This window comes from Labrus bergylta, chromosome 1 (genome assembly GCF_963930695.1).
Source record: "Labrus bergylta chromosome 1, fLabBer1.1, whole genome shotgun sequence".
NCBI lineage: Eukaryota > Metazoa > Chordata > Actinopteri > Labriformes > Labridae > Labrus > Labrus bergylta.
In genome coordinates, this window is record NC_089195.1 from 6,764,611 (window position 1) to 6,779,024 (window position 14,414).

The 14,414-nt window shown below is 37.8% G+C and overlaps 1 protein-coding gene and 1 non-coding gene across 2 annotated transcripts; one reads left to right on the forward strand and one right to left on the reverse strand.

Moving 5' to 3' along the window:
* Nucleotides 1–1,787: 1,787 nt before the first annotated feature.
* Nucleotides 1,788–12,407, forward strand: si:ch211-69b7.6 (neuroblast differentiation-associated protein AHNAK). Its single transcript, XM_065952380.1, has 5 exons — nucleotides 1,788–2,146; nucleotides 3,953–4,006; nucleotides 4,143–4,263; nucleotides 4,836–4,969; nucleotides 5,253–12,407. The coding sequence occupies exons 2-5, from the start codon at nucleotides 4,004–4,006 to the stop codon at nucleotides 11,472–11,474; spliced, it is 6,480 nt and encodes a 2,159-aa protein (XP_065808452.1). The 5' UTR covers nucleotides 1,788–2,146; nucleotides 3,953–4,003; the 3' UTR covers nucleotides 11,475–12,407.
* A 1,452-nt stretch (nucleotides 12,408–13,859) lies between these two features.
* On the reverse strand, nucleotides 13,860–14,076 carry LOC114920518 (small nucleolar RNA U3). Its single transcript, XR_003808838.2, has one exon. It is a non-coding gene; the product is annotated as a small nucleolar RNA U3 (small nucleolar RNA).
* Between the last annotated feature and the right edge of the window lie 338 nt (nucleotides 14,077–14,414).

The window sequence follows — 14,414 nt, forward strand, 5'->3', positions numbered from 1 at the left end:
AACAGCAGGGCTGAGCTCTAGCTTCTCACGCTGGCACTGCCTATGTGTCCTCTTTCTAACGTCTCTCCACAGATGTGAGTATGATGGGACGTGAGAGCTAGCATAGATGGGGATGTCTCTGGGACACCAGGGCTTACAGTTAAGACTCCCTGAGGTGTCTTGGGCCTAGCTTAACAAAACATCAGTGAAGGGAGACGCCTGCATGATAACCTGTTAGTACGAATTTTCATGAAATTCATTCATCTTGGTAACTTTGTGAAATGTATTATTCAAGTCTGTCTACCACCTGTTAACACTCCAACCTTTAGGTGTCTGAAGCTGTAACCTTATATGGGTGAAGCACCTAAGTAGTAGCAGATCTATGTTTGGATAGGAGCCAACTATATAATCTCCAGTCTGTTTCACGATTTCTTCATTGGATTTATACATTAGAAACAAACCCCCACCTAACATAACCCCAGTGATGTTGTGGCTCTTACTGCCCAATGGTGTACACCTTTGAGTTGTGAGGGCCATTAGGCACTAGGTTATGTGACAGATCAGCAGGGCTTTAGTGCATAAGAGGGAGGGATTGCTCCACTGAGCGCTTATCCTAGGGCACAATTATATTGTGTTTTATTTAAAATCCAACAGCTATTGATTATTTTTGGCATTGATAAATCTTTTGATTATACTGTTGGTACATTTGTTAAGGTCTATTTCATTTTGTTAAATTTGATTACCTAGTGTGATACCAGGGAAAGGCTCATTTTAATATCAAATTCAAACATATTTTCTTGTAAAAGTATTACTGGCTTATTGTAATAGTTTTAGAATAATTTTCAATTATTTACATAATCTATTAATTGAGTCATCATAGCAGCTTTTATGTCAGCTTTTAATCCAACATTATCTTATAGTTTAGTCTTCCAGAGCAAACTGTCCTCTGTACAGCTGGTGTTGCTTATATATGCAACAGTTCCACTGAGACCATTGACTTTGACCTTTTTTGTGAACAAGTTGATTAAATGTGATTTATTAAACACATTTTTTCTTACTAATTTTGTGAGAATTACTTTGCTTTTCATTGTTTTTGGGTTTGTCAAAAAATAACTTTATAATAAAAATATCCTACGGTTTTCAGACTTTAATAAACAATAAATCATTCTTTTGTAATGAACATTGTTCTCACACATTTTTCAAAATATAATTTTATTGTCATTGGGTCTGCCTGAGAGTCGTTCTTACATAACAGAGTCCTTTTGCCGCCTCAGCCTTACCTGGCCATGTAAATTACATAATAACTGAGTTTGAATGGCTCTAAACTGTCTCTCCTTTTCTTTCCACCCAGATTCCCACTGACAGCAGTCTTTGTGACCAACAGGTGACTGTAATCAGAGTGACTCAAACAGTGAACGCCTGCCGCTCCCTTGGCACAGGTAGGCATTTCTTCTCATGATGGCAAACTTAGCATGTTTTCAAGGGGGGAGTGTCTGGGTTGTGTTGTTCTTTTTTGCTTGTTCCTACGAGTCTAGGTTTTAGCTATGGATGTTATTTATGTGTGAGTGTGTGTGCATTTGCATTTATGTGGGCACAGATTTGTTGACAAATCTAACTTACCTTTATTTTTAGGATTTTTAAAAAATCCAAATAAAAATAACTTTATATTGGCAGAGAATAAAACAGACAAGTAATTGAATCTGGAGGTTGAGAAAAATAGATCTCAATACAGTTGAGGCAAAACTAGAAAATTAAATACATTTTACAGAAATAAATCACAGTTGAAAGAACATTTTAATTAAATCAGGAATCAGTGTTTTTGTAAGAAGGATGGCGGGTCAGAGCCAAAAGTTGTGCTGTTGTTTGTGTTTGTATGCATATGAGCCGCAGGCAGGTGGTAGTTAGGGTGTGTTTGCATGAGGGTGTGTGAGGTGAACATGTGTCTGTGTGTCCTTTGACAGTTAAGGGACGCAATACTTTAAAGTTAGAACCTGTTTGTCTGCTTTGAGACCAGTATTCGTCCAACTGTCTGGCGCTCCTTTCCTCAGTCACAGCCTGCAGATCAAACAGCATGGGCTGATATCTCTGTGATCAAACTCTGGGACATATCTTTCACAACACAGAGGCCCGGACAGCTTCGAAAAACATCTGCCTGATGGACCCTGAGGTCAGTTTTCTTTATGAGTACCTTTTGATCTTTGAGCTTCAATGCTTGTGGTGCTTTGCCTTTCAGGTAGCAGGTTTTGGGTGCTGTCATCCAGGTAGTTTCTGTTGAGTTTCAGTCAGCATGCTGTTCAGCTTGACTCCTTGCGAAATTGTTATACAGGCCTTTTTCTTTCTTTTTTTATCTTCTTGCATCATGATCAAGCTGCAGACCATGAACATTTTCAGTTTTATTACTTTCAGCATGTGCACATTGGCATATCTATAAAATGATTAATGTTTAACTTTTTAAGCAGTGAATCAGCGGCTTTATTTGCATTGATGTCATTATTAGCGGTGTGAAATATGAGCTAAATGCCAAAGTCTGACTGATGGAAAAGTCTGGTTTAAAAAAAATGTTGAGATGCATATTTAAATGTAAAAAAAAGGCTGAATTAGAAGAATTTAAGACAGATCAAATTGAAAATAAAAAATTACCACAAGTTTCTTCATTGTACAATATAATGTTATTTTTTTTACAACAATACAGTATTTTGTGATGGTGCAAACTCAGCCACAATAGGACATTGATTCAAATCAGTTAAGGGGCCTTTAAGAGATAAGAGATATTACTGACCCATTCAAAACAGTTACATTTATAAGCACTCAAAGAAAAAATGATAAAAATACTATTTTTTAATTTTTCTTGTTCTAACTCATAATCTTTCTTGTTTGCATGCATGCTCAAAATGCCATTTACGAATTGGGGAAGTAGTAATTAGGTTTATATAGTTAATGTCCATCATTTCTAAACTACGCAGTATACAAGACCATTTGACTGAATCATATTTAGGTATTTGAATCATTACATTTTGGCACTGTTGTGTCTTTTGATTGTCAAATGTATTGTGACAAGATGTTGTCATATCTGAATAAATGATTTCAAAAAAGATTGGTGAAAGATCTGTTCCAGTTTAACATGTCAAAAAACTCACAACAACTATTCATAAAAAATGTCTCTGTGTTTGACTATAAGTTCAGTGCAAAGGGATGTACACAATATAGTTCAATCACCGCATTATTTAGTTACATTCATGATGACACGATTTAGTCTATCACAATATTGAAATAATGCCACAACTATTAGTAAGAATTTAATTTAGTTCTTAATGCCTGGAGAAATTCTGAATTTGATACTTTTTCAAATGGCATAAACTCAAGTTTATTGGGTCTCCAAAATGTATTTTAATGTGTGGAGTATTGAAATTCATTGAAGTAATTCACCTGAGTCAAGTTTCAGTCATGCATATTATTTCACACTCTAAATAGAACATATTGTTTCTGGATTCACTGGAGGTTTGCCAGGGCTCTGCAAGGATTTCTCTGCTGGAAAGGGGTGGGTGTGGTTACGTTTCACTTAGTGTGCTTAAAAAGGAAACACCCAACAAGCACTTCTTTGCAGTTCTCTTGATAAACCTGTTACTGGTTTTTCCTCAGTTATGGCCCAAAAGCACGAAGAACATAACTGGGATACCTGAGATGCACCTGCAAAGTCACCTGAATTTCAATTCAATTCAATTCAATTTTACAGTACAGTACAGTCACACTACCTTGTTTTCGACTGTTAAGTTTGCTTTGTAAATCGTGAATAGTAAATATACGCTACACCAGTCCCCTTGCATCTGTTGATTCCTGCAGCTGTAGTAAACAAAACAATAGAATAGTTTCCTTGACAATACTGAGTTGGCAGAATAAATGTGCCACACCCAGAGGTTTAGGTTTAGGTTTAATAAATTAATTTGTTAACTGTCCATTTTGTTTCCTTCTAAAGGTTTAGTCAAAGAGGATTTTTCAATGCAACTGTGACAAAGACACCGTGATCATGGTACGTGAAAAGGGTTCTGTACTGAAATTTCCTATAACAGTTTAATTTTCTTTTGTATGTTGCAGGTAAATATTATTTTGTTGAGGAGTGCCTCTGTTTTATTGCCTCCCTGAAATGAAATGTCCTATCTGTTTAGCCGACACACCGCAGGGGGAGGAGCCTCTCTGAGGGTTTGACCCTGGAGCGATCAGAGGATGGTGGAGTGGTGATATCCAGCATTAATGACGGTGCCCGGTCCAATCAGGGAATAATGGAAGGTATGACCCCGACTTGCTACTTTTAACTGTTTTTTAAAGCAAGCCATATAAAGTCTTAGCTTATAGCATATAAACACTTGTTCCTCACAAGAACACGTGATCCAATTGAAGGAAATCATTTCACACTAGACACAAACTCAAGGTTGTGTAAGCCCAGCCACTTTCGTTAAGTTTACAATCTACATATTTTATGTAGAACCTTTCAATATTCAGTCCAATGCAATACAAACCCAGTCAACAGCTGTGCCAAGTCAATTGTAAATATTCTATTAATACAATCTGGCAGTGAAATTGAATGTTAAACAAATAGTCTTAATTAAAATACAGCACAATAGTTTTTTTCTAGAAATCCTTTTTCAGCAGAAGAACATTGAGACTATTTTGAAATGTACTTTGCTGAATAGTTTTGTTGGGTTTCCTTCACATAAAAACCCATATTTTATATTATTAGGGTTCCCAGGTTTAGCATATGGATTCTAACGCTATCCTTCAAATAGAAAAGTATGATGTGGTCCTTAATTGTAGTTGAATTTGATAATGTTTTATGCAAATACTTGATTTTTCTTTTTCAGGGGACGGACTGTTAGGAGCAACAATCAATTCTGATCAACTATCAAAGCCATATGATGACAAGATAAAAGTCCTCAAAAGGAACAAAAGCAGGAGCGTCGGAAATCTGTTTGAGGGTACCAAGAGTCCCGAGACGGTAAGTTGGCTGCAAAAAATAAACTGAATTAGTTAATGGGTTTATTAATCATCTTCCACAACACAAAAGGTCAAATATGATCATCTGTACTTTGAAGAGCATTAATTCTATTAGCTCATTTAATATGTCCCACTAGAAGCTGTTTTTGTGCTACATTGTGCATTGCATTGACTTTCATCAAATGATACTAAACTTGATCCCTACTCAGACTGATAGACTTTAGTAAAAAGAAGTCTTGCTAACATTTCATTCAAGTAACCAAGCCTATGTTTATATTTTTTAGATACTGAATGATTCCTACTGCAAACTCTACAATGCCAAAATCAAGAAGTTTATGAAAGATGACTTTCCTAGTGCTGATGATGTTGGTGTGAATGGGGAGCCGACTACCATTCCAACTGTACAAAGCTCATCCAAGGCCGACCTAAAGCAGGATTCGGGGTTGCCTCGTCTTGGAGTCGACTTTGGACTTCTGAAAACCAAGAAATTTAGCACAGATATTCATGGGGATTCTTATTATGGTGATGCAGTAGAACTATCAAATGGTAGCAATCTGAATCTTCCACCAATGGGTCTTGGTATGAATAGAACTTCTCCAGAAATAGGTAAGGACTTACAAGGTTCAGGTGTTGAAAGCTCTGAACTAAGGCTCAAAACACCACAGGTAAAAGGAAGGATTTCTGTACCTGATTTACCAAAAGTTGACCTTAAAGGGCCAAATTTAGTCTCTGACTCTTCATCAGTTGGCATCAAGAGCCCCTCTGGGAAATACCAAGCTCCTAAGTTTTCAATGCCCAAATTTGATTTACCAGACATTCAAGTTCCAGATTATGCCTTTAAAACTCCAGACATGGATTTATCTGGACAGAAGTTTAAAGGAGGTGTGCCAAACATAAATCTTAAAGCTCCAAATTTAGACCTTCATTCATCAGGTGGTCTTGATGTAGATTTGCCAAAGCCAGAATTTGACAATGATGCACCTTCCCTTGCTCTCAAAGGCCCAAAATCAGAACTGAAAATGCCAGATCTAGATGTTAAACATCCAAAGATGAAGATGCCTAAATTTGGTCTTCCAAGCTTCAAAGGACCTGAAATTGATGGGGAATTAGATGGCCCAAAGTTGGCTATCAATACACCCAAAGTCAATCTCAAAGCTCCCAAAGGTGATTTAGAAATACCAGATTATGATATGTCTGGTCCATCAGGAAAATTCAAAAAGCCAAACTTGAACCTGCCTGATTTTGGACTTTCTGGACCAAAATTAGATGGCCCGAACTTGAACCTCAAATCACCTAACCTAGATCTCTCTAGTCCAAATCTCAGTGGTGGACTAAATGCACCAGACATAAATATGCCCAGGATTGATCTCAAAAGCCCTAAACTGGATCTAAACACTCCAAAGCTAAACTTGGACATGCCATCAGGTAAACTGAAAATGCCAGAGCTAAATGCTCCAGACTGGGATGTTAACGCTCCCTCAGGGAAATTGAAAATGCCTAAATTCAATCTTACGGGTACATTACCAAAAGGACCAAACTTAGACCTCAATGCAGATCTAAAGTCACCAGATTTTGGTTTAAAAGCTCCAAATATTGAGGGGGGACTTAATGCCCCCGATGTGAACCTACCAAACATGGACTTGAAGGCTCCAAAATTTGACATGAATACTCCAGATATCAACATTGGTTCACCCAAAGGGAAATTTAAAATGCCCAAATTCAAGAAGCCAAAATTTGGTTTTCCGAGCCTGAAAGGACCTGACATTGATGGGGACTTGAATGTTCCAGTGGTTGATGTAAATGCTCCCAAAGTCAATCTCAAAGGTCCTAAAGGTGATTTAGAAATGCCAGATTTTGATATTGCTGGTCCATCAGGAAAATTCAAAAAGCCAAACTTGAACCTGCCTGATTTTGGCCTTTCTGGACCAAAGTTAGATGGCCCGAATTTGAACCTCAAATCACCTAACCTAGATCTCTCTGGTCCAAATCTCAGTGGTGGAATAAATGCACCAGACATAAACATGCCCACGGTTGATCTCAAAAGCCCTAAAATGGATCTAAATACTCCAAAGCTCAACTTGGACATGCCATCAGGTAAACTGAAAATGCCAGAGCTAAATGCTCCAGACTGGGATGTAAACGCTCCATCAGGCAAATTGAAAATGCCTAAATTCAATCTTACAGGTTCATTACCAAAAGGACCAAATTTGGACCTCAATGCAGATCTAAAGTCACCAGATTTGAGTTTAAAAGCTCCAAAGATTAAGGGTGGACTTAATGCCCCTGATGTGAACCTACCAAACATGGACCTTAATGCTCCAAAATTTGACATGAATACTCCAGATGTCAACATTGGTTCACCCAAAGGGAAATTTAAAATGCCCAAATTCAAGAAGCCAAAATTTGGTTTTCCGAGCCTGAAAGGACCTGAGATTGATGGGGACTTAGATGTTCCAGTGGTTGATGTAAATGCTCCCAAAGTCAATCTCAAAGGTCCTAAAGGTGATTTAGAAATGCCAGATTTTGATATTGCTGGTCCATCAGGAAAATTCAAAAAGCCAAACTTGAACCTGCCCGATTTTGGCCTTTCTGGACCAAAATTAGATGGCCCAAACTTGAACCTCAAATCACCTAACTTAGATCTCTCTGGTCCAAATCTCAGTGGTGGAATAAATGCACCAGACATAAACATGCCCAAGATTGATCTTAAAAGCCCTAAACTGGATCTAAACACTCCAAAGCTAAACTTGGACATGCCATCAGGTAAACTGAAAATGCCAGAGCTAAATGCTCCAGACTGGGATGTAAACGCTCCATCAGGCAAATTGAAAATGCCTAAATTCAATCTTACAGGTTCATTACCAAAAGGACCAAATTTGGACCTCAATGCAGATCTAAAGTCACCAGATTTTAATTTAAAAGCTCCAAATATTGAGGGGGGACTTAATGCCCCCGATGTGAACCTACCAAACATGGACCTTAATGCTCCAAAATTTGATATGAATACTCCAGATATCAACATTGGTTCACCCAAAGGGAAATTTAAAATGCCCAAATTCAAGAAGCCAAAATTTGGTTTTCCGAGCCTGAAAGGGCCTGAGATTGATGGGGACTTAGATGTTCCAGCGGTTGATGTAAATGCTCCCAAAGTCAATCTCAAAGGTCCTAAAGGTGATTTAGAAATGCCAGATTTTGATATTGCTGGTCCATCAGGAAAATTCAAAAAGCCAAACTTGAACCTGCCTGATTTTGGCCTTTCTGGACCAAAGTTAGATGGCCCGAATTTGAACCTCAAATCACCTAACCTAGATCTCTCTGGTCCAAATCTCAGTGGTGGACTAAATGCACCAGACATAAATATGCCCAAGATTGATCTCAAAAGCCCTAAACTGGATCTAAACACTCCAAAGCTAAACTTGGACATGCCATCAGGTAAACTGAAAATGCCAGAGCTAAATGCTCCAGACTGGGATGTTAACGCTCCCTCAGGGAAATTGAAAATGCCTAAATTCAATCTTATGGGTACATTACCAAAAGGACCAAACTTAGACCTCAATGCAGATCTAAAGTCACCCGATTTTGGTTTAAAAGCTCCAAATATTGAGGGGGGACTTAATGCCCCCGATGTGAACCTACCAAACATGGACTTGAAGGCTCCAAAGTTTGACATGAATACTCCAGATGTCAACATTGGTTCACCCAAAGGGAAATTTAAAATGCCCAAATTCAAGAAGCCAAAATTTGGTTTTCCGAGCCTGAAAGGACCTAAGATTGATGGGGACTTAGATGTTCCAGTGGTTGATGTAAATGCTCCCAAAGTCAATCTCAAAGGTCCTAAAGGTGATTTAGAAATGCCAGATTTTGATATTGCTGGTCCATCAGGAAAATTCAAAAAGCCAAACTTGAACCTGCCCGATTTTGGCCTTTCTGGACCAAAATTAGATGGCCCAAACTTGAACCTCAAATCACCTAACCTAGGTCTCTCTGGTCCAAATCTCAGTGGCGGAATAAATGCACCAGACATAAATATGCCCAAGGTTGATCTCAAAAGCCCTAAACTGGATCTAAACACTCCAAAGCTAAACTTGGACATGCCATCAGGTAAACTGAAAATGCCAGAGCTAAATGCTCCAGACTGGGATGTTAACGCTCCCTCTGGGAAATTGAAAATGCCTAAATTCAATCTTACAGGTTCATTACCAAAAGGACCAAACTTGGACCTTAATGCAGATCTAAAGTCACCCGATTTTGGTTTAAAAGCTCCAAATATTGAGGGGGGACTTAATGCCCCCGATGTGAACCTACCAAATATGGACTTGAAGGCCCCAAAATTTGACATGAATACTCCAGATGTCAACATTGGTTCACCCAAAGGGAAATTTAAAATGCCCAAATTCAAGAAGCCAAAATTTGGTTTTCCGAGCCTGAAAGGACCTGACATTGATGGTCCTAAAGGTGATTTAGAAATGCCAGATTTTGATATTGCTGGTCCATCAGGAAAATTCAAAAAGCCAAACTTGAACCTGCCTGATTTTGGCCTTTCTGGACCAAAGTTAGATGGCCCGAACTTGAACCTCAAATCACCTAACCTAGATCTCTCTGGACCAAATCTCAGTGGTGGAATAAATGCACCAGACATAAATATGCCCAAGCTGGATCTCAAAAGCCCTAAACTGGATCTAAACACTCCAAAGCTAAACTTGGACATGCCATCAGGTAAACTGAAAATGCCAAAACTAAATGCAGATCTAACATCACCAGATTTGAGTCTCAAAGCCCCAAAGATTAAGGGTGGGCTTGATGCCCCTGACTTGAACTTGCCACACGTGGATCTCAAAGTTCCAAAGTTAGACATGAATACTCCAGATCTTAACATTGGTTCACCAAATTCTAAGATAAAAATGCCCAAATTAAAAATGCCTAAAGTTAATCTACCAAACCTTAAAGGACCTGGTGGAGATTTTGATGGCCCAGATATGGACATCAATGCACCTAACATCAACCTCAAAGGATCCAAGCCTAGGTTTGAAGTCCCAGATGTTGATTTCGGAAGCCCATCGGCCACACTTAAAAAGCCACATTTGAAAATGCCTGATGTGGGGTTTTCTGGTCCGAAGTTAGATAACCCCAATTTTCACGTCAAATCACCAGCTCTTAATGCCAAATTACCGAAAGGACCAAATTTGGATTTTAAATCAGACCTGAAAACTCCAGATTTGAATCTCAAAACCCCAAAGTTTAAAGGGGGAATGAATGCACCCAAGTTAGACTTACCAAACATGGATCTTAAAGCTCCAAAGTTAGATATGAGCACGCCAGAAGTCACCTTGGGTCTTCCTGATTCAAAGTTCAAAAAGCCTAAAATCAAGATGCCAAAAGGCCCCAACATTGACATAAATGGTGACCTTGAGGTGCCCGACCTGAATATGCCGAAGGTCAATCTTAACAGTCCAAGAGGAAAAGTAAAAATGCCAAGTTTAAATGTGCCAGACCTCAATTTATCTGGGCCTAATGCAGGAATACCAGATATGAATCTTTCAGGGTCTAGAGTAAAGGGTCCTGGTATAAATGTGCCAGATTTAGATATGCCTGAGGCAAGGTTTAAAGGTCCCAAACTAGGCCAACCAGACATGAATTTTGGTGCCCCTCAAGTCAGAGGAGGAATAAGAGGCCCAGACTTTGGTAGGGGGTCTGCTATTGACTTTGATGCTGCACTGAGATCTAAAAATCTGGATATTACTCCTCCAAATACAAAACTGAACATGAAACCCAGACAGCTGCAAGGAAAGGTTAGTTCTCCTAACATGGACCTCAACATGCCTATGCGAAATCCACAAATGCATCTCAGATCACCAAATTTTAACATTGATGATTCCTCACGAAATTTCAGAAGATCTTTGTATGAGAATCGCAGATCACATATCCCAGGGGTAAACATGAAAATACCTGACCTGGATGTTGATGGAGATGCCAGATTTGGGTACAGTGATACAAGGTCACCAAGGGCAAAGGCAGGGTCCAGCTACCCCATGGTGCATCCTCATTTAGGCACCCATATTGATTTCAACCGTTCAGATCTCAATATTGATGATTTTACAGGAAAAGATCATGTGCTTAGGGCTAGAGGTTCAACACTAAACCACCAGGGATCACATAACCGTGGGCAGGTCATGTCACCACCAGGTGTCAATGTTGGCATGAGGGACCCCAGACATACCAGAAGAATTCCCTCTGGTGATTTTGACATGTATGCAAAACCTCAGAGAGCAATGCAGTCAATGCCTCGCCAACATATGCCTCAATTTACTCATGACTCAAGAATAAGGGTACCTGACAGTTCAGATGGATACTATGTCACAGTTTTTCCAAACCAATCACAAAATCCAAGGATGCAGAACCGCAACACTTTTGGGGGGCGTGACTTTTATCCAAGAAACTTTGATCTTGAAGTTCCAGCGGGAAATAACCAAAAAGGATCAACGTTCTTTTTCTCAAACCTCATGTAGGTTTCAAGCTATTGATGTTTAAATATTCAGGTTTATTTATTACAACTTACCTGTTACATGTTCTTGCATGATTCATGCTTGTGTTTTTTGAATCCGTCATTTGCTGACACTGTTTTTTGTAACTAAAGCCAATCCTGCCATCCCTTAAATATTCTTACCTAGAATATAAATCAGCATTCTTGCCCTTGTTTATATATGTAAATTCACACATTTTGTTTTTTTGTATTGTATTGTCTGGTATTATCCACACAGTACTTGTTTGAAAAGTATTAAAACATTTAAGTTGTGTTATAGCACCAAAAACTTCCCAAATCCCTTAATTTCCTGTCAAGTTTACTAAATAAGGAAAATCCCTGTAGGGAATAAAGTTGAGGATTTTAGGGAACCTGACAAGATCAAAGCATGCATTTTGTTTAGTTATATTTTATTAAGTGGTTGTTATAATATCCCCAGTTGTACATATGTTGATATTGTACTGCATGTCTATACTTGCTTTCTTGCTTTGACATATTTGCAGTCTGAAGTACATGATAAATGATGTAAAATTAATTCATAAACTAAAGTATATCAACTGACCAAGACCGTTTTAAGAGGGGGCCAGTAGGCTTTATAAATTGGTTGAAATGAACACACCATGTATAATTGTGTTATTATGTTGTATGAAAAAAGAAACGTACAAATATATCCAGTTATTGCTTTCTAAATATTTTTGTGCCACTTATAAGAAAAGGTACAAGCTGTTACATCATGTGCAAATCCAAAATAGTTAACTCAGAGAATAAAAAAAAATGATATTAATTATACAAATAAAGTTGATTCATAATGCTTTCTGGTTGTTGATTGGTTTTGAGATAGAAAATTAAAAGATTAAACATTTTGTTTAGTAAACAGACACCAGTTCAGCTTTCAAAGGCAGATAAAAGGTTCTTTGCATCTTGTTTTTACTTTTTGAAAATGTTGGTTGGACTATTGACATTGACACAAGTTAAGTTCACAATTTTTTTACATTTCTTTAAAGCTTCCATTTTCAATGCTTTGTGCATTTCTGCAGGAATGTAAACCTTTATTTTTTTTTACTCAACCACAATAGAACTACTACGCTGTGTAGAAAAACTCTGTTTAAATTTTGTTTACTTACATGCTACAGATTTCCAGATTTGCAAATAAAATGAACAGTAAAAGTTACAACCAAAAATATCTGATGACCAGAGAAATCGCAGCCAAGCTCTACACATTCAGATAACTTATTGTTTTTAAATAGCCCTTTCAGTGGGGATGCAAGGCATTTTGAATTACGCAATCGTGCAACATATTCTTATAACTGGTGCTGCTTTGCTTTTTTGATTACTCCGTAGTGGTGTTAGCAACAACCATAGATATAGTAAAACATATAAAAGAGAAGGGCCTCTGTGACAACTTCATCATCAACTGCTGTGAACTGGTGGAGCTAAGTGACATTTTGCTCTGCGTTCAACCATGGAGACGCACAACGTACAGGTGGGGCAATACCAAGAGAAAACACACACAGAACTACACAACACAGTTTAATGTCTTTCAGATCAGATTTTAGAAAAATTAAATAAATAAATGAGGGCAAAACTAGCAAGTAAAGACAAAATTATAAAACGTAAAATTGGAGTCAAAAGTAGCCTATGATATTTGTCTTTTAAATGTGGAAGAGTAGCCTAAAGTGGTTTCCCCAAAAGATAATTCTGAGAGTGAAGTACAGAGAGCCTATTAAAAATGCCCTATTTTGCTAAGTGCAGTAGGCTACTGAAGTTAATTAACGTTGTTTCTGTCCTCCACTGCTTATTGGCACTAGGCACTAACATACTACCATTGCAATCGTTTTGATGAAGGATTCATTTTCAGGCTATTTTAGGTTATAATTAGCCTAAGTGATTGATTGTCACTGTAATAATTAGATGAGTCAGCTCTTCACACACGTGTTCTTACGTCCAAACCCTCAAATTATGAAGAATAAACTGAAAAAATTAAGAAATAGAAAGCAGGAAACCTAACATTTGTGGTTGCAAGAAAAATCTAGTGGACCAGCGGTTACACACAACCAATCCGATCACCGTATCTTATTCACCATATCTTATTCTCTTATTCTCAATTTAATTAATTAATTAATTCTCTTATTCTCTAATCAAGCAATCATGAAGTAATTAAGTTTACTACCAAAGTGACAAAATTCTGATGCACATATTAATAGACTACATAATAAAATACTACTTATTAATAATAATGAATATATACATAACACATGAAAATAATGTATTTAAATTTATTTTATACACTAAATAATTCAACATTTTAATGCTGTATATGATATCGGGGAAGATCATAATTTAATTTCATATTACTTTGACATAAATGGTAACCACTCTGATCATATTCTCTTCCTCAAAGCTCTACAGAGAGAGCCATGAACGATCATCAATGACAGAGAACGTATGAAGTTAATCATTATTCTGTGTCCGCTTCACGCTCAGAAGAGAATATCACGACTCATCATCGTGGTTAGCGAGACCAAACACTTTAGAAACACATTTCTCAAGTCAGAAACTATAGAAATGATCCCTGAAAGTATAGTCTTAATGTGAAGAGGGGAAGAGAGCAGCAAGTCATGTGCGGGGAGATCACTCTCACTCACGGTTCATCGTTACTGTCGCACCGGTGAGCTGTAACAAAGCTTAACCGTAACTAAACAGAGATATCACCATGTTTTAAATGTTTATATAACATGTCGTAATGATGAATAATATTTAAAGACAGTTAGGATGTGAGGAATGTTTCATGATTTGACTAAAGTTTCTTCCGACTTTAAGACCGGCCGAGAAATAATATCCACTTAACCTTTTATTATGAATATTTCAAAATACAGAAAACAGCGTGGTTCTTCCCGTTTTCTCCGAGAAGGACCCCTTGACCCTA

Coding starts and splice junctions, on each gene's coding strand:
- si:ch211-69b7.6 (XM_065952380.1), top strand. Junction 4,264..4,835: donor CAATCAGGGAATAATGGAAG/GTATGACCCCGA, acceptor TTTCTTTTTCAG/GGGACGGACTGTTAGGAGCA. Junction 4,970..5,252: donor GTACCAAGAGTCCCGAGACG/GTAAGTTGGCTG, acceptor TATATTTTTTAG/ATACTGAATGATTCCTACTG.